Here is a 20,486-nt window from a genome sequence, read left to right on the forward strand (position 1 = left end):
AACTTAATTCGCATTTATTCTAATGATCAAATTAAATTTGAGAGTCATTCGTAGATTTATAAGCAAGATACAGGGCTCACAATTCTTTGCCATGTTAACAAGGCTCGTGCCCTGTTTTTGTTTACACAGGTTCAACGTACCAGTAAAAAATTTTTTTTCAGGTTTTTATTTATTTTAAGCATAGATTACCAGTTCCTAACGTTTAACACATTCGTTTTAAGTTTAAAACTGAAATTTTTACTTCAACGTTCAAAATGTGAACAAGCGCTTTGTTTACATAGCGAGGAATTTCAAGCTCTGTAATTATAGCTCGCTTATAACTCAACAAATGACACTCAAATTTCGGTTGCCCTTTTTAAAATGCCTTTTTGAGGCATTGTAAATATTAAAATCTAAAAAATAATTGTTGACCAAAATCGTGACCATATCCTTTTAATGCCGCAATGTGTATATATTTAACCCGTTGTTTAATTCGATTAAAATGTAAATATGCAAGGGGCGCAACTCAAGTTGCTCGCTTGATAGCGCCACCACGTCACCGAGTTTTCGTAATGAAATCCGCCAAGGGTTTTTTTACCAATCGGATTCTAAATTCTTACAGAAGTATGTTCAAATCCTAGCGAAAGTTAGATTCCTATAGGAAGATTTTTTTTCCGGTAGGAAATTTGAAATCCTATAGGATATTGGTTTTTCCTAGTTGAAATTTTTTTCTATAGGAGTTTATTTTTAAAGATAAATAAATAGCAAATATGGTTATAGACTCTTTAATCAATTTGTCTATCATACGGCATATTTGAATTTTTCGATACATTAAACTAAGACGGGTGCAAAAACGCTACCTTGGCATTGGCATAATTATCCACCTTTGTTCGTTTTTCTCCGATTACCGTCATATTACTTTGAGATTTTTATTGTAACGCTCATCTTTACCCCCCGCCCTCCGAATGTAAGGCCGTAAGCACCATTCATGTTTCACCGCAGTCATACATATTTCATTCACCCAAACATGTAACGTTTGAAGTAGAAACACCTTTTGAAAAAAAAGATATGAAAAAACATATAATATGAATAATACCATGCGAAAATGCATTATTAAGTACACTTTGTCTTAGATGGAAAACAGCCAAATAACGTAGGTTTTTATTATTTTAAGTCAATAAAAAGTTATAAATGTTCATTATGTCATAAAAGAGTGTTATCTTATTTGTATATTACATTATAAACATTGTAAGTTACTATAACAATTGCCGTTGCATATACCCTTGATCATCTGTATAGGATATATACATTATATGTAGAATACCACTGGTTATCATGTTTACAAAAAATGGTTGTGCATGAGTCGTGTTGAAAAAAAGTTATCTTCAATGTGAATCAAAGCAACAACAAAAAATAATATATATATAATTAACTTGGTACATGTAGTTAAATGGAAAATAAGAGAGAACATAAAAAGAAATGTCTTCCATAACAGTTAGACCGACGCTCGTGGACGCTGCCTAAAAAGGTAGCTTTGATTTGTTGAACTTAATCAGCACAACTTCTCTTAACGTCTATCCTGTAAAGTTATACAATTTACCCTCGTTGCGAATCCGTTCAACGTTTAATAATTTTGAAAAATCACTATCAACGGTTTACGACTATTAATAACGATTTCTTAACATCTGTTATTGGTCTTTATGTGTCATTTATCTTTACAATCTCTGTTTGAGACACACGTTGTAGGGGTTAGGTATGTGCGCTCCTTTATACGTCCCTTCCAGGGATGGCATTGGTTTCCCCGGTTCGTTAGCTATGTTATACCTCTGGACTACGCTGGTTATAAACAAGAACATCTCTATCTCTGCAAGAGCTTGGGCAGCACATGATCTAGGTCCTGCAAAACAAGAAGCAGAAATTGAAAATCAACCAACCATCTAGGACAAATTGCGTGGCGACTTAAAGCTTTCTTTCACTATCTTAAACACGTTGTTACCTAAAGAATAGGATGCGTAAACTTTTTCAAATCCAAAAAGCTGTCCGGAATCATTGATAAAGCGACCAGGGTTGAATTTCTCTGGTTCTGGAAAAATGGAAGAATCCCAATTCACTGTGCACAATCCAAGAAGAACCCAAGCGCCTTTGGGAAGAGTGTATCCGTTGACCTGTATATTCTCTGTTAGAACGTGTGTTGGTGCAACAGGGATGGCTGAGGATATCCGAAGGATCTCGTATAAGACTGCCTGGCAGTACGGTAGTGATGGTTTATCTTTCCAGGTCGGAGAGCGGTTTTTTCCAATGGTATTGTCGATTTCCGTTTGCATGTTGCAGACGACATCTGGATGGTTTACCAGGTAAAGGAAAGACCACGAGAGGGCTTGGACAGCAGAAACTCCACCGAAAAGAAGACCATATCCCATTAAAAGCATGTCCCGATCTGATAAAAATACGACAAGATGATAGAGTATTAAATATTTGAAATATTTAACGAAATCCATACTTTACAAACTTTTGCACTATTTTTCAATTGCACCAGAACCCGATTAAATATAGTTAAACAAGTACACCTTTAAATATGTAAATATTAAGTGTTTGTCCTAATGAGTGTAAGAGAATGGTGAAACTTAATTTGACCTCAACAATATATATATGCAGTCAAACTTCGTTATCTCGAACTGGATGGGACTGTTGTCAAACTTTGAGATATCCGATTATTCGAGATATCGAGAGTAAAATGCTTTACAAATAAGTAGTTGAGACTTAAAAATCACTTCGACATATCCATTGTACATGTATTTGAGATTTCAGTGTTTAGGATATCAAAGTTCAACTGTATATATTTAAATGAATTTGATAACACAATTTTTAATGTTTCACAATGCTTTGATAAATAGATTTAAGAAATTGATTTAAAAAATTTTCTATTGATCGACGTACCAAAGGAAAAATTGACCGGAAAACTTCATCGGTATCTGATGTATATCATTAAGAAACTTAGAATTGCCGTCCCCTAATATTTTTCATATTTTAGTAAAAATTTATCATTTTGGAATACATATTTAGTTTAGAGCCCAGCTAGTAAAGCTGTTGAACCATTCCATTTCTTATTCTTCCAACAAAAAGGTGAGATCCTGAATGGAAAAATAGTGAAATCGTCTAAGAAATATTCAATTTTAAAATCATTAATTGGCTTTAGTACTTCGATGGATGATATAATTTAAAAGTAACTTCCAGGAGCCCATACCATTGAATCCTTCCATGTTCTCTCTAGCTTCCCGCATTCTTTCCTGCTCCTGCATAAAACTGTAGATGAAGTCGATCGAGTCTTTTTCATGTGCATTTCCCTTGTGTTCATCTACAAACTGTTGTACTATTTTCAGAATTTCATCGACAAGATGGCGTTGGCGTTTTACTTTGAATCTGTCACCAGGCAAATACTTCAGCCACTCAAACATTGAGAGGATGGCTTGGTCTGGTACTATATATGTTGCTTCATCTACCAACTCAACAAGGCGACTTAGTGTTTCATCCCCGGGTTTGAATTTTTCTCCAAAGAGTAAAGAAGAGACTATGTTATAGTGGTTAGTCTTTATCAGTTTAATGATGTCGATTGGACACCCATTTGCAAGATCCACATCTTTCAGAAAATCTACGACAACATCCGCAACACGTAACTCCTGGGAAGCGCTTCCGGAGTCAATTTTTCTGAAGGTATTAATGACGAACTTCCTTTGCTTTTTCCACACTTGCCCAAACGCACCGAGGAGACCTAAGATGTGTTTAGAAAGTAAGTAATCATTTTAAAAAAATCTTTGTTATTAGATTTGATTCCATAAACTACTGGAAACGCAAAAACTTACCAATTATACAACATTAATATCAGAACAAATTGCGTACCCGAGCTTTCAAAATACTCTGTATATCCGAAAACTACTGGATGTTCAACTGTAAAATCAGCTTTTCTCTCGAGCACTTCCGTGAGCGTTTGATGGCCGCAGACTACAATAACTTTTTGTCCAAATATGTTCAGGGTGACAAGGTCGCCATGTTTACGTCGAAGCTCTCTGGAATTGACAAAAAGGATACTTGAAGTCACACAGAATCTTTACAAGCGATTCAATATATCTATTGTCTATTCCATTTCAATTATATCTCCACTTACAGTAAAACAGGAATTGTTGGTTCAAAATCGACATTTCCCACTAAAAACTTTCCTGGTTCACTCGGAGGAAGGGTTATGGCTTCGTTGTTTTCAGACATTGCTGAAATAAATCAATTAATTAACTGTTCAAATATTTGTCTTTGCAAGGATATCTCGTACGATTTTTAAAAGCTATATGGTCTTCATTTTTATGAGCCAGTTCTATGGAATAGACTATCTTTTACATACATGCACTGTTTAATCATAAAATAAGATTGAATAACGTGATATTGATTTTTTTTTCTTATTTCTATTTACACATAATTTTTAAACTTTTTAAGAAATATAAGAAACTCGGTCTCAGGAAGCTTTAATAGTACCTACATACAAATTAGACATATTTCTCCTTTCATGTCGAAAAGTGCTATCTTATGGCACCAAACATTAGTCTTATCTGTATAATTTATTGATAAAACCTGCTATATTTCTGAAATTGGTATTTTACAAAAATTTTACAGAATCATTCGGATTTTGTTAACACGTACCAAGAATAATTTGATGTTTTGTTTTTTTGTTTTAGTAACTTATGTTTATTTGTTTAAGAAATCTGCTTTTTAGATGAACCTCCAGCTTTACTTTCAACATTAACGGAAGACCCACTCGTTGCTTTGCAACAAACTTTGCTCTGGTTTCATGATATTTTTCTACCACATTTCACATGAAAATATGATACATACACACACAAAGTCATTTTATTTGACGTAGCACATAGAAATTCAAATATATCAGTTATATAAATTTTTATGTCATTCAGGTCTTTGGTACTTCAGATCTTTAGTATGTCCCGTTTACCGATCCGGATACAATGAAAAACTCCGAAATTTTCCGAATATATAATAATCTCGATAAAAAAGCGCCTAACAGGACAGTCTATGACAACTTTACATTTACGAGTAAAAAAAAAAAAATGCAATATTTTTTAAAAGGCATAAAACATATTTCTTAATGTAAATTTACTTTTATTTCATAAAAATAAGCATAACATTAATTCAATCGCAACTTCTCAGGCCTTTCCGGCAAGTTTTTCCGAGCTTGCCGGAAAGGCCCGAGAAGTTGCGATTGAATATTAATTTTATTAAAAAAAACAATCCCGAAAAAACGCAGTTACAATATTTAAATCTATATCAAATAACGGACCATAATAATTTTCCATACAAGCTAATTATCTTAGAAAGTTATCAACTTTCGCCTATTTACACCAGCATAATCGGTCTCGTTGCAAAGTTACAAAATTAATATTCAAAGTAATAAATAAAAATAATATCTTAATAAGCAGACAAAAAAATGCATCATAGGAATATTTAGGAAAAGAAACCGTTTGGTTTCGTTCCCCGGATGTTTGAATTTATTCAACACGCATGTTATGCATCGATCGTAAACTTCAGAAATAATAGTGAACAAAATGTACACAGGTCCATTTTTTGATTTGCCAGCTCATTACTCATTTTTGATCTCTATCAAAAACGATGTCAAAATACAATCACCCCCGCCTCGACGTCAGGTGCGAATTTTAATATAAGGCGAAATAACGCGATACCCTTTTTATGTCGTTTGTTTTGTAAAAATATATTTTGAACATCCTTGAAATATGGTTTAATTGACCGGAAAAACTACTGCAATGTCTATTATTATACATATACACGAATACTTTATGCATGACTCTGTACTTAGCATAGCATCGATTAAAAGCGTGCACAAAATTTGATAACAAAAAATCGGACCAAGTAGCTTTTAATAAGGTGTGATGCAACGATACTTCTCATTATCGCTCGTTATGCCAAAATTGCAGGAAAAAAACCCCATAAAGAATAATTGAAATAATTGGGGTGCAATTACAATTATTATAACAATTCATCATCTCTTGACTGCAGCGGCTATTATAATATGATTGATAAATAATCATTACTAGCTCTCTGATTGGCTGATATCCACCAATCATGTAAATTTGTAAATCCGAATATGCAATCATGTTGGTGTGCGAATCTGAGAATAAAAGTGTGTTATTCTGATCGTGTAACCTATAAAACTCGGACATAAACACATGTAAGATTTGACTCAGTTCCTTCGTATGATGCATATTTTGCAGCTTTGTTGTTTTTATTAGTTACTTAAACCTTCAACTTTGCACACTTTCAATACGGTCTCTGCATTTGTATCTCCAGACTCGGCAATAGCACATCTAACATGATACAAGTTGACAAATGTAAAGTCTACAAATTTGTTGAATTTTGACATGACCTTATATGGCAACTGCCTTGCTGCGGGAAAAGGCATGCCTTAATCGCCGGAATGGATGAAAAAAACCCCATAATGTTCAGCTTAACTTTTGCAATAAGCTTTATATGAACGACACTTGTTCTATCGAAAATACAGGTATTATTTTTAGAAAAATTATTGAGGTATCATGATTGAAACTGGACCAAAGAGGTTCATGTATGTAAAAATCATTGCCGATGTGACGAATGCGCTAATTTCTGTTATATAATTCTCATGGTATTATACAATAAGGGATAAACAGAAATGCCTAATATCTTATTTTTCTAAAATGATTTGACATGTAATTTAAACTGGAATATAAGTTAATGAGTACTTTTTTCTAGAAGTGAGACAGATCAAGAAATTTTCTAAGAGGGTGAATATATTTTCAGCGGCATGGGGTTTGGAGACCACCTTAAGGTCCCATGGAGCTCCATTGCTTTTGATTTATAAGAATTTTGAGAGAGAATTTTTAATCGGGGTTTTCCGGTTATTGAAATAGTGAAAATGGTGGGCGGGCGAGTGGCTGCCAAAAGGGTACAGTCATTGTACCGATAACTTCTCCCACAGTTTTCAAGATATGTAGTTGTTCTTTTAAAGATAAATTTATCAGAGGTATGCAAATAGCCTTTATCAGAGGTATGCAATAGGTAGGATTTTTTATTTCTGCTGAAATTTGTCATTTTTTGGCAAAATATTGCGTATAGGGTACACCTATTGTACGGATAACTCCTCCTACAGTTTTCAAGATAGGAAGTTGTTCTTTTGCACATCAATTATAAACAGTGGGACGGACCAGAGATATGCAAATTGTTAAGATTTTGAATTCTGATAATTTTTGAAGATTATTACCAGCTGTTGAACTTATATTAGTCATTTTTTGGCAAAAATATAATTGCATATAGAGTACCCCATTTTTCTGAAAAGGTAGTATTTATCAATTCAGGATTGACAAATGGAGTATGGATACCGTTCACACGAAAGAAAACCCGGTTTGCTGTCACATTGACAGCTTTTTTCTTGTTATTTTTGTTATTTTTCAGAAACAATGAGAATTAAACGACTAAGAATAGCGGAAAAATATATGTAACTATACATGTATTTACACTTTTTTTAAATATCAAAATAATTTTGTTGTTCAAATGTAAGATAAATGATAAAACAATCTAAAATTGTTATAAAAAGAAGATTTAAAATTATTAATTAAAGCACAAAGTTTTGTTAAAAATTGAAGGGCTTTGAGGAAATAGTAAGGGTAAACTAGTATGTTTATGTTTTTGTTATTATGCTTTTTCTTCGGAAATTGGATTTCTGAAATTAAGGAACGGGGTGGGTCAAATGAATTTGATTGTATATGAACTGGTAGAGTTTTAATTATAAAATATTTTACAGTATATACTGTATTGACCAGGCTTGGGGTAATGCTAAATGTAATGGTAATGCATTGCAATGCATTACATGTTTTCAAAGTAATGCTAGTAATCTGTAATGCCTCAAAATTAGCATTACAAGTAATGCTAATGTAATGCATTACTTTCCAAAATCTAGTGTAATGCTGGCATTACATGGCATTACTTTGCATTACTATGCATATTTATGCATGTTCACTTTAAAAAATGTGATGAATAAATGAATAGTTGAAATTGAATTTGATTAAATTTATTTTCAAAGAAGAAAGAAATAATTCTAATTTAGAAAAAAATGTTTTAATTGTACATGTTTTATTAAAAAAAGTTTTTTAAAATTCATTTTTGAATTGTTTATATTAATAGTTATATTACTAAAGATAACAGCACAATTTCATAACATTTTTAAGAGTGTTGTTATTAAGATACGTTTTTTAATCATTTAAACAATTTACTCCAATTAGTTTGCACTTCAATAAGAAATGTGTCAACAACACACTATGCCCCCAGGATAATCTAAGTATCAAAACAATCTATTGTTATAAGAAGTGCTAAACACCCCTATCCCCTTCCCTTCGCTATGTCACAATAGAATAGGAGACAGACATGCACCTGTGAAAGCATGATGAATGCACTGTCCATCCATGATGAAAATCAATATCACTTCCAATATTATAACCCATTTGAAAATAATCTTACTTATTTTCTCTCTTTCTCTCTCTCTCTCTCTCTCTCTCTCTCTCTTGTATATTAATTACACTGTACATTAGTTTGGACTGATAGAAAATACAAGATTCATGTATTTTTTCTATTATTGCACTTAATATATCCTAAGATAAAGATCGTCAAACAGTCCTTTTCAGTCCAAGCTTCGACTGCTCCTGTAAAACATTTATTTAGTATAGCTGGGAAGATTTTCAAACTAACAGGATGCAGTTAAAAGAAGAACCCTCTGAAACTTCGATCATAAAATTAAGTGTCAAAAATTATAAAGATTTGTGTAATCTGGGAATATATCTATATTTAGCTTTTAAAAACCGCAATATTATTTCATTAATTGTTTTTGTTACGCATGTTATCCTTTGTCTCTATTTCATATCTGATATTGTATCATGCCAAATGTCTATAAATATCATTTTACTTATGTAATATGTTGTTCATATTGCCACAATATGATTATATATTGAGCAAATAAAGAATGACTCTTGTTTATTCATTGAATTTGAACCTGATACTGAGCATGAAGCTGTAGATATGTTAAAGAGTGTTGTATATTTGAAACATTTGGAAAACCTCTTTATTAGCTTTACTTTAAAAAAAAGTAATGGTAATGCATTACTTTACTCATGTAATGGTAATGTAATGCATTACTTCAATAAAATCAAGTAATGGTAATGGTAATTTAATGCCCAAATTCGTGAAGTAATGGTAATGTAATGCATTACTTTACAATGTAATTCGCCCCAAGCCTGGTATTGACGATAATTTACAAAATTAAGTAGCTGCTTTATGGTAAACAGTACATGTTCACAGGTGGCTGTAAAGCAGTATTATAAAAGCTCTCTGGAAATTTTTTATCAACCAACTTCACTAAATGAGTCTGTATTGAACCGACATTCAGGACGTCATACTCATATCCCGTATTAATACGCAAGATCGCAAATGTCAGTTCCGTCACGGTTTTAACGTTTACTTCGTCAAATTGAAATCTCGCGTTACCTAAAACATGCGAGATTTTGGGCATATTTTGTTTACTAGTTTCTAAGGGCAAGCAGAAGACGTATATAACTCGATGATACTGTCGTTTTACGATGGTTCACTATCACTGTGTTGCAGTAGGCTGTAAAAATGACTCGCGGAAGAAAGGTAGACTTCACAAATACCCAGATATGATAGACAAAAACTGTAATGCAGTTGAGTTTTTTCCACTGCCGTCAGCTGTAAATTATCCAAAAGAGAGAAAAGCTTGGATAAACTCAGTCAGGCGTGCTGATTTTAATCCCGGTCCCCAAGAATACTGGCATAGCATTTGTTCAAAACACTTTGTTGATCATTAACCCACCAAAGAAAACCCAGTCCCCACTCTCTTTTCCTACAACAACCACAAAATAAAACAACAAAGGACAACTAAAAAATGCTTGAAATAAAAAAAAAAAAACATTGCCAATTTTCACGTGCATGATAAGCTTCTTTCCATATATATTGCCGACAATGCAAAAAAGAAACACTTTTAAAAATAATATATACACATTTTAATTTCACGACAGTTAACATTATCTTTGGATATTTTTTTTAAAAAAAAAAAGGGGGGGGTGGTCACTTATAATATCTCTTATTAATCAAAATCTCAAAACCAATGTCTTTAAATAGTTTTTTTTTTAATGATAATTTTGCAACTCAGTTATTTAAATGATCAGCTGGCCGACCCCGTGTCAATTTTCGGAGGGGGGGGGGGGTCTTTCCCAGCTTTGCGGTAGCGATAAGGATGCTTTTGGAGATATTTTCTTTATTCAGCCGAGCTCTAAACTTTAACAATCTGTTGCATGTTCTCTAATAAAAATGCGTGTATATCTACGTTCATGTCATTTTATGTAATTTTTTCTAATTCTAGGAGATATCTGAGCATCTTTCTTCAGAGACATATAACAGTATATACGTCCCTGCTTTCATACATTCTCTTGATAAAATGTACACCAAGCTCATAATTTATTTTTCCGGATGGGAAATGTGTATTGTAGTGGCAGGTTACATGTAAATAACAAACAGCTTTTTACAGCTGCAATTATTCATCTGTACAACGAAGGCCTGCGGGGTCAACACTATAGTGTTTATGCCTAAGTTTTAAATGTTATGCTATAAAAATTACACTCATTCATACTCAGATTAACACACCAACACGATTGCATATTCGGATTTACAAGTTTACATATTTGGATTTTTGAACACGATTACCCTCCATATTTCGCCGTGCAGGTGAAAATAAGGATGTAAAAACTCTACATGTATACTGTATTTAAGCAGTATTTTATTATGCATCAATCACATAAACGGATGGGATTGGGATAACAGGCATTACCTTTATATTATATAAATCCTACCGGACATACAAAGTAAAAGTCAAAGGATGTTGTGTTGTACAATAACCCCTTTGTATTACTTCATGCCTATGTCACATGCTGAATCGTTAATTAAATGCATTATATATACACTCGGTGTATATTTCCCCTTGTTTGCATCGGAAATCTGCGACATTCAATTTTCTATGAATACACTTTGATGAGTATCCCGATAACATCCTCAAGGATAAGGAAAAAAGGCTTTTTGTAGTATTGCCCTACTCTATCTAGGCCATGGCCATTACCTTTAAACAACTTTTTAAAATAAAATTTTAAAGATGACTACCATGAAGTTCTTTGTGTATTTGATTCTAGTCGTTAAGGTTGTAAATCTTTTAATTCAAAATCATAGTGTCTGATTTTGCTTTTTTGATTACCTCTATTTTGATTAAGATTCATTGAATTTTGTTTCATAGTTTCGAACGGGTGGATGTCGTTAGTATACATGTTTTCAGATCCATGTTTTGAATATTTAATTTAAATATTGAGTCTCGAATCTCTTATTTCAAATCTCAAATGTACAGATTGTCAAAACGTGTATGCGTGTTTTTTTAATAAAATTTAACCCAGATCGACTGTATCTATTAATTTATTGTTATCTTTATAACATTTATTATTTTCTTTTGTAATTAGTAGTTTTTTTTTTATATAAATGGCTTTACTCATCCTTGTACACATTTATTATAGGTACATAAGTGCTTAACTGAAAACAACTTAGTTTCCTGATTAATGACAACTGCAATTACTAGTACAACCTTATATTCTAGTTTACTACGGTACACATGTAACCGTATACAAATCGATATACTGTCCCGCAAGGTACTAGTTATTTACTCTCTCGCTTCGACAAACAGCGCTACCCATTTGAACGACTAGTTGTTATGATGTTTTCTGGACCATGTCCAGCGATGTTCATTGACAGTAAATAAATTTAAAATTTGTGTCAACATAACCCAAAGCAAATCGAGATAATGGGAAAATTAAAACCTTAGGTAATGATTATCTAAATTATGTAAAAACGCAATGAAAAGCTATATTAATTATTCTATCACCAAACTGAAAAAGATATGAAATATTTTCTCGTTTTATATAAGTTTAATATTTACTTTAAATATAAATATATAATACCAACAAAGGTGTAAGAGCAAGACAGACAGAACAAATTATCAGGCATTAAAGTGTTGCTTCTGTTACTGGGTGGGATAGAAATTATTTCTGCTATAAAAACGTTTAAGTTAAGAAAAGCACCTGGAGACGATTTGATCACTAATGAACACATAATACACGGCGGTAAAACACTCGTTGGTTGTCTTTTAAAGCTATTTACTGCCATTGTTGTTCATGATTACATCCCGTTTTGTTGGAAACGTGGTCTCATAGTGCCATTGTACAAAGGCAGAGGTAAGCCGAAAGATTCTTGCAACAGCTATAGGCCAGTTGCATTACTACCATGTGTCTTTAAACTCTTCGAGAAAGTAGTTTACAATCGAATCCATAGCCATATTCTACAAAAAATAAATTTCCCACATGCGCAGCAACAAGGTTTTCAGAAAGAATTAGGCTGCTTGACAGCATCATTTAATCTTCAAGAAACTATTCTTCACAATTTAGAGCAAAGAAGTAACGTATATGTATGTTTCCTCGTGATACCAGCAAAGCCTTCGATACCGTCTGGAGACCTGGACTCATGGTCAAACTACACAAACTTGGCATAACTGGAAAATTATGGTCGCTAATTAACCAGTGTCACCAGGATACTGTGTGCTCAACAGTAGTGAACCAGACCCGTTCAGGATGTTTTCCGACATATCAAGGCGTTAGACAGGGTGGTGTCGTGTCTACCTCTCTTTATCTTGTTTACATCGACGACCTTATTCAAGCGTTACAGTATGGTAGCCCAAACACAGGTATACTTAACATACCCAGCAGCTGCCCCTCCTTAGCCAACGACTTGTCTTTAATTCTTTAATTGCTGTCACTCCACTTGCGCTTCAAAAACTGTTAGACATCGCATTTAGATACGCTTGCAAATGGCGATTTACATTTAACGCATCCAAATCGTGCGTATTGCAGTTCCGTGCACAAGGAGCTAAACTAGACACATGCAACATGTCCTGGCATCTAGGTCCAGCGATTGTATCGTGCAACCGGTCTTACAACCATCTAGGTATAATTATAAATGAAAAATGTAAACTCTCTGACCGAATACAGGAGGCTTGTAACAAAGGACGGAAGTCATATTTTGCACTATCTGACCTTGGTTCACCATTTCTAAATCCTAAAACACTGACTCATCTGTACAAAACAATTGTGCTACCATCAGTACTCTATGGGTGCGAACTCTGGAATAATTTGTCGTTTAGAGACAGAAACCAACAGAATACATTCCAACATTTTATTTGCAAAAACTCACTAAACTTACACAAATTAAGCAGATCAGATATGTGTGAATCGTATTTCGATGTACCCCCCATATGTGCAGAATTAGACGTTCGAAAGCTACTATTCCTAGGCCGGCTATATGTCGCCTCAAACCAAAAATGTTAACAAAGAACATTTTACTCACAAGATTATTTTCTTATTTTCACGATCTCTCGACAATTTTGTTGAATTTTGACATGACCTTATATGGCAACTGCCTTGCTGCGGGAAAAGGCATGCCGTTATCGCCGGAATGGATGAAAAAAATCCATAATATTCAGCTAAACTTTTGCAATAAGCTTTATATGAACGACACTTGTTCTATCGAAAATACAGGTATTATTTTTTGAAAAATTATTGAGTTATCATGATTGAAACTGGACCAAAGAGGTTCATGTATGTAAAAATCATAGCCGATGTGACGAATGCGCTAATTTCTGTAATATAATTCTCATGGTATTATACAATAAGGGATAAACAGAAATGCCTAATATCTTATTTTTCTAAAATGATTTGACATGTAATTTAAACTGGAATATAAGTTAATGAGTACTTTTTTCTAGAAGTGAGACAGATCAAGAAATTTTCTAAGAGGGTGAATATATTTTCAGCGGCATTGGGGTTCGGAGACCGCCTTAAGGTCCCATGGAGCTCCATTGCTTCTGAATTATAAGAATTTTGAGAGAGAATTTCTAAACGGGTTTTCCGGTTATTGAAATAGTGAAAATGGTGGGCGGGCGAGTGGCTGCCGAAAGGGTACAGTTATTGTACCGATAACTCCTCCCACAGTTTTCAATTCAATTCAATTTATTTTCACTCAAACCGTCAACATGACGGTACATGAGGTACACATATATATAAAAATGAGTGTATATCTACGTTCATGTCATTTTATGTAATTTTTTCTAGTTCTAGGAAGATATCTGAGCAGCATCTTTCTTCAGAGACATATAACAGTATATACGTCCCTGCTTTCATACATTCTCTTAATTAAATGTACACCAAGCTCATAATTTATTTTTCCGGATGGGAAATGTGTATTGTAGTGGCAGGTTACATGTAAATAACAAACAGCTTTTTACAGCTGCAATTATTCATCCGTACAACGAAGGCCTGCGGGTTCCACACTAAAGTGTTTATGCCTAAGTTTTAAATGTTATGCTATAAAAATTACACTCATTCATACTCAGATTAACACACCAACACGATTGCATATTCGGATTTACAGGTTTACATATCTGGATTTTTGAACACGATTACCCTCCATATTTCGCCGTGCAGGTGAAAATAAGGATGTAAAAACTCTACATGTATACTGTATTTAAGCAGTATTTTATTATGCATCAATCACATAAACGGATGGGATTGGGATAACAGGCATTACCTTTATATTATATAAATCCTACCGGACATACAAAGTAAAAGTCAAAGGATGTTGTGTTGTACAATAACCCCTTTGTATTGCTTCATGCCTATGTCACATGCTGAATCGTTGCATGATTAAATGCATTATATATACACTCAGTGTATATTTCCCCTTGTTTGCATCGGAAATCTGCGACGTTCAATTTTCTATGAATACACTTTGATGAGTATCCCGATAACCTCCTCAAGGATAAGGAAAAAAGGCTTTTTGTAGTATTGCCCTACCCTATCTAGACCATGGCCATTACCTTTAAACAACTTTTTAAAATAAAATTGTAAAGATGACTACCATGAAGCTCTTTGTGTATTTGATTCTAGTCGTTAAGGTTGTAAATCTTTTAATTCAAAATCATAGTGTCTGATTTTGCTTTTTTGATTACCTCTATTTTGATTAAGATTCATTGAATTTTGTTTCATAGTTTCGAACGGGTGGATGTCGTTAGTATACATGTTTTCAGATCCATGTTTTGAATATTTAATTTAAATATTGAGTCTCGAATCTCTTATTTCGAATCTCAAATGTACAGGTTGTCAAAACGTGTATGCGTGTTTTTGAATAAAATTTAACCCAGATCGACTGTATCTATTAATTTATTGTTATCTTTATAACATTTATTGTTTTCTTTTGTAATTAGTAGTTTTTTTTTATATAAATGGCTTTACTCATCCTTGTACACATTTGTTATAGGTACATAAGTGCTTAACTGAAAACAACTTAGTTTCCTGATTAATGACAACTGCAATTACTAGTACAACCTTATATTCTAGTTTACTACGGTACACATGTAACCGTATACAAATCGATATACTGTCCCGCAAGGTACTAGTTATTTACTCTCTCGCTTCGACAAACAGCGCTACCCATTTGAACGACTAGTTGTTATGATGTTTTCTGGACCATGTCCAGCGATGTTCATTGACAGTAAATAAATTTAAAATTTGTGTCAACATAACCCAAAGCAAATCGAGATAATGGGAAAATTAAAACCTTAGGTAATGATTATCTAAATTATGTAAAAACGCAATGAAAAGCTATATTAATTATTCTATCACCAAACTGAAAAAGATATGAAATATTTTCTCGTTTTATATAAGTTTAATATTTACTTTAAATATAAATATATAATACCAACAAAGGTGTAAGAGCAAGACAGACAGAACAAATTATCTGGCATTAAAGTGTTGCTTCTGTTACTGGGTGGGATAGACATTATTTCTGCTATAAAAACGTTAAAGTTAAGAAAAGCACCTGGAGACGATTTGATCACTAATGAACACATAATACACGGCGGTAAAACACTCGTTGGTTGTCTTTTAAAGCTATTTACTGCCATTGTTGTTCATGATTACATCCCGTTTTGTTGGAAATTTCCCACATGCGCAGCAACAAGGTTTTCAGAAAGAATTAGGCTGCTTGACAGCATCATTTAATCTTCAAGAAACTATTCTTCACAATTTAGAGCAAAGAAGTAACGTATATGAATGTTTCCTCGATACCAGGAAAGCCTTCGATACCGTCTGGAGACCTGGACTCATGGTCAAACTACACAAACTTGGCATAACTGGAAAATTATGGTCGCTAATTAACCAGTGTCACCAGGATACTGTGAGCTCAATAGTAGTGAACCAGACCCGTTCAGGATGTTTTCCGACATATCAAGGCGTTAGACAGGGTGGTGTCATGTCTACCTCTCTTTATCTTGTTTACATCGACGACCTTATTCAAGCGTTACAGTATGGTAGCCCAAACACAGGTATACTTAACATACCCAGCAGCTACCCCTCCTTAGCCAACGACTTGTCTTTAATTGCTGTCACTCCACTTGCGCTTCAAAAACTGTTTAACGCATCCAAATCGTGCGTGTTGCAGTGCTAAACTAGACACATGCAACATGTCCTGGCATCTAGGTCCAGCGATTGTATCGTTCAACCGGTCTTACAACCATCTAGGTATAATTATAAATGAAAAATGTAAACTCTCTGACCGAATACAGGAGGCTTGTAACAAAGGACGGAAGTCATTTTTTGCACTATCTGACCTTGGTTCACCATTTCTTAATCCTAGAACACTGACTCATCTGTACAAAACAATTGTGCTACCATCAGTACTCTATGGGTGCGAACTCTGGAATAATTTGTCGTTTAGAGACAGAAACCAACTGAATACATTCCAACATTTTATTTGCAAAAACTCACTAAACTTACACAAATTAAGCAGATCAGATATGTGTGAATCGTATTTCGATGTACTCCCCATATGTGCAGAATTAGACGTTCGAAAGCTACTATTCCTAGGCCGACTATGTCGCCTCAACCCAAAAATGTTAACAAAGAACATTTTCCTCACAAGATTATTTTCTTATTTCACGATCTCTCGACAAACCAGTTGGGACTTATCCCTGATATTATAAGTATTCTACATTCATATGATCTTACTGATCATTTAATTGCGGACATTTCTGGACGATGGAGTTTTTCCCGAAAAACCTTCCTGGAGAAAAATTGTACGTGACAAAGTGACTGCATCACATGTTTCCCAGCGGCGAACATGTATGTCTCACGACCGTGACTTCACACTTTTCACAGAACTTTATATAAACTCAAATCCGTCCTCTATTTGGAAGATACCCGAAAACTACCGAGAAATCGAACTCTGCAAGTTTATCTGCAAACTCTGTACGACCACTCGTTTAAATGGAGATCTATATACATGTATTCTGTGTAATAAATCATTCTTCAACGTTTTTTAACATTCTTCATGTTACTGTTCGTCCACGGCGACGATTCGCGAAAACTGGTGGGACGTGATCGTAAACTGTTTCGATGTGCGGCTCTCTGCGGAATTGTGTGGGTTATCAGTAAACGACATATTCCTTGTACCGCTGGGCGCCATACCATTCATGAATCCGATAATAAAGCATTTCGTATTCTTTACTTCAGACTAATACGAAGCGCGGCAGCAGAGTACTACAGATCAACTTCTGTTGTATTCCACACGTGAGAACTTGTGGATTTTTTGTGTATCTATCACCGTGTGATTGGGGTTATGGTGATAACTAAATTCTTTAAACCTGAAATACAGGACAGGAGACAATGTAAAATTATATGTTTATTGGTTGATGTCCGTCGCAAAAGTGATCGGACAAAAACCCTATAGCGTCCCCTGTCCCGGTGTTGAATTATTCTTGCCATTAATTGTTCCAAAAAGCCGTGAGGGAAATTTAACTCATTCTCGACATCAAAGAAACGGATTGACACGAGGGCTTTGCATTACAATGACTATTACGTAATTAAGAATACAGGAATCCTTCGACAGATGAATCTAAATAACTTAGTTTTGATTACTTAAAATGGCACTAATTGATTTCACAACTTTTTACGAAAAGTACTGTCAAATGGCCTTCGGCCTTTTCTTTACCTAAATCCGCGTTGACACGATTTGCAAATAATATATCTAATCTGGTCAATATAATTAAAAATATAAAATATATTTTGAAAGGAGCAAAAATAGAAAAATATATTTGAGGGTCAAAATGACACTATGATAATCCGAACAATCCGAAACCTAATTCCTCTCTCCCGACAATGTTGTATAACACAGTATAAATAAGAATTGAAAACAATAGAAATTAGCACTTAAGCACGAGTAACATATGTCATAGAGTAAAATTTCAATATGAGTGAGTCAATTAAATCAAAGGTGAGGTGTAACAATAAAATAATTAAGCAATTATAACTGAAGTGAATTATTGTCTTGTACAAAGGAAGAGGTCTATTTATGAATAGATAACAGTTACTCAAATTTCACTCCATGATATATCTACAGCAAGACGAAAACTTTGTACATAGTCTTGATATTTCCTATTTGTTTGTTTACCCCCCCCCCCCCAAAAAAAAAAAAAAATACTTGTGTAAATGAATATATCTTTGATGTGACTCGTTAGAAAATTTATGTATGTGTTATGCTCAATCTCTATTTAGAGGAAATAAAGTATGAATGAATGAAAGGTACTAGTTATCTACGTATTTTCCATCAACGATCAAAGCACTGTATGCAGCGCTACTTGTTCTCTCGCTTCGACAAACAGCGCTACCCATTTGAACGACTAGTTGTTATGATGTTTTCTGGACCATGTCCAGCGATGTTTATTGACAGTAAATAAATTTAAAATTTGTGTCAAAATAACCTAAAGCAAATCGAGATCATGGGAAAATTAAAACCTTAGGTAATGATTATCTAAAAACGCAATGAAAAGCTATATTAATTATTCTATCACCAAACTGAAAAAGATATGAAATATTTTCTCGTTTTATATATATAAGTTTAATATTTACTTTAAATATAAATATATTAGTGTTGCTTCTGTTACTGGGTGGGATGGGCATACATATGGTTACAAAACCTATAATATGCTGTCATTCAGTAATTTTGTTACAATTGGGAAATACAATATGTTGTTTTGTAGAACCTAGATAGTATGGAGCAGAAAAAATGGCACCATGTTTTACGTTGCCTAAAGCATATGAAGCATGCGTGTTCAATAAGAGCCAACACTTTGTTTTTGTCACTGAACAAATTTAAATAATCAATTGAAATTTTTTTGCTGAAGATATTTTTATCTACAGCTGCATAAAATGTTGCAACATTATTCTGTTATATATGAATTATAGAATTTAATCATTGAAATAATTAACATTAAAAGTTATATCTTTAAAAAAATGGAACAAGAAATAGAATTTAACCTTGAATGATCATTGTTAACACCATCGACAAAATACGGTCAGTGATATGAAAGAAACATAGATTATAAAAACCCAGCTATCGACTTACAAATATAAACATACCAAATATGTTTTATAAAACATTTAAATTCTTTAAGTTACCTTGACACAAAATCTATTAATACGCAGCTTGTATTCAATTGTTTTTCATTTTCTAAGCGGAACTTGCTGTGTAAAACTAAAAATCAGTAGACTTTAACTGCATAAAATTCACATATCAAATGCTTAGATCAGTTACAATGACCGTTTATGATACTTATTGCACTTAAAATTTCAAAATGAGTAAAAGATATCTTACTGCGATTTTCCGTCTCACTGACTTCCTCAATCTGGAGTGTAAATAACATCTGTGACGCGTATTAAAGTCTTAATTACAGGCCGCCAGGTGGCAGTGGGTTACTGTATACACACAGTGTTTGCTATCACTGTTTATTAAATATGTCGGATGTTCATCAGTAGCAGAGCTAAACTGAACAAATTTCAATAATGAATAATTCATTTTTTGAATGAAATAAACAGCATTATTAATGGCTTATTGTTTGTTTGTTTTTATAAGATTTTTTTGTTTTTGTTTTGTTTGTTTGTTTTTCTTTCACAAAAGACGCATTCTTAAATATATTTTAAAAAGATGCTCATGGGCCACATAGCTCACATGAGCAACAATAGCCATAAATCTGATGAAATCAATATAAAAATACCAAATTCTAATTTTTCATATCTTGACAATCTCCAGCTGTTTTCCACATATTTAATTTTAGATTTCAAGCCCCTTTTGTTGTTTCAGTATTTGTGAGAATATTTTTATTCTATTTTCATTTTGTAACCCGCCCCCTCCTCTCCATTCTGCTTAACCTTCTCCCGCCAATCATGATTTAACAAACTTTACTGTGCTGTAACATG

General features: G+C 33.5%; 1 protein-coding gene across 1 annotated transcript; it reads right to left on the reverse strand.

Moving 5' to 3' along the window:
* Positions 1-1,128: 1,128 nt before the first annotated feature.
* LOC105326330 (cytochrome P450 2B10) lies at positions 1,129-19,948 on the reverse strand. The gene is made up of 6 exons (XM_011426301.4): positions 19,885-19,948; positions 4,142-4,241; positions 3,877-4,043; positions 3,224-3,748; positions 1,976-2,416; positions 1,129-1,876 (listed from the first exon to the last, which is right to left on the reverse strand). Exons 1-6 carry the CDS (start codon positions 19,931-19,933, stop codon positions 1,695-1,697), a joined length of 1,464 nt encoding a protein of 487 aa, XP_011424603.3. The 5' UTR covers positions 19,934-19,948; the 3' UTR covers positions 1,129-1,694.
* Between the last annotated feature and the right edge of the window lie 538 nt (positions 19,949-20,486).

This window comes from Magallana gigas, chromosome 4 (assembly GCF_963853765.1).
Source record: "Magallana gigas chromosome 4, xbMagGiga1.1, whole genome shotgun sequence".
NCBI lineage: Eukaryota > Metazoa > Mollusca > Bivalvia > Ostreida > Ostreidae > Magallana > Magallana gigas.

Coding starts and splice junctions, on each gene's coding strand:
- LOC105326330 (XM_011426301.4), bottom strand. CDS start 19,933: ATGTTATTTACACTCCAGATTGAGGAAGTCAGTGAGACGGAAAATCGC. Junction 4,242..19,884: donor CAGTGAGACGGAAAATCGCA/GTAAGATATCTT, acceptor GATTTATTTCAG/CAATGTCTGAAAACAACGAA. Junction 3,749..3,876: donor AGAGTATTTTGAAAGCTCGG/GTACGCAATTTG, acceptor AACACATCTTAG/GTCTCCTCGGTGCGTTTGGG.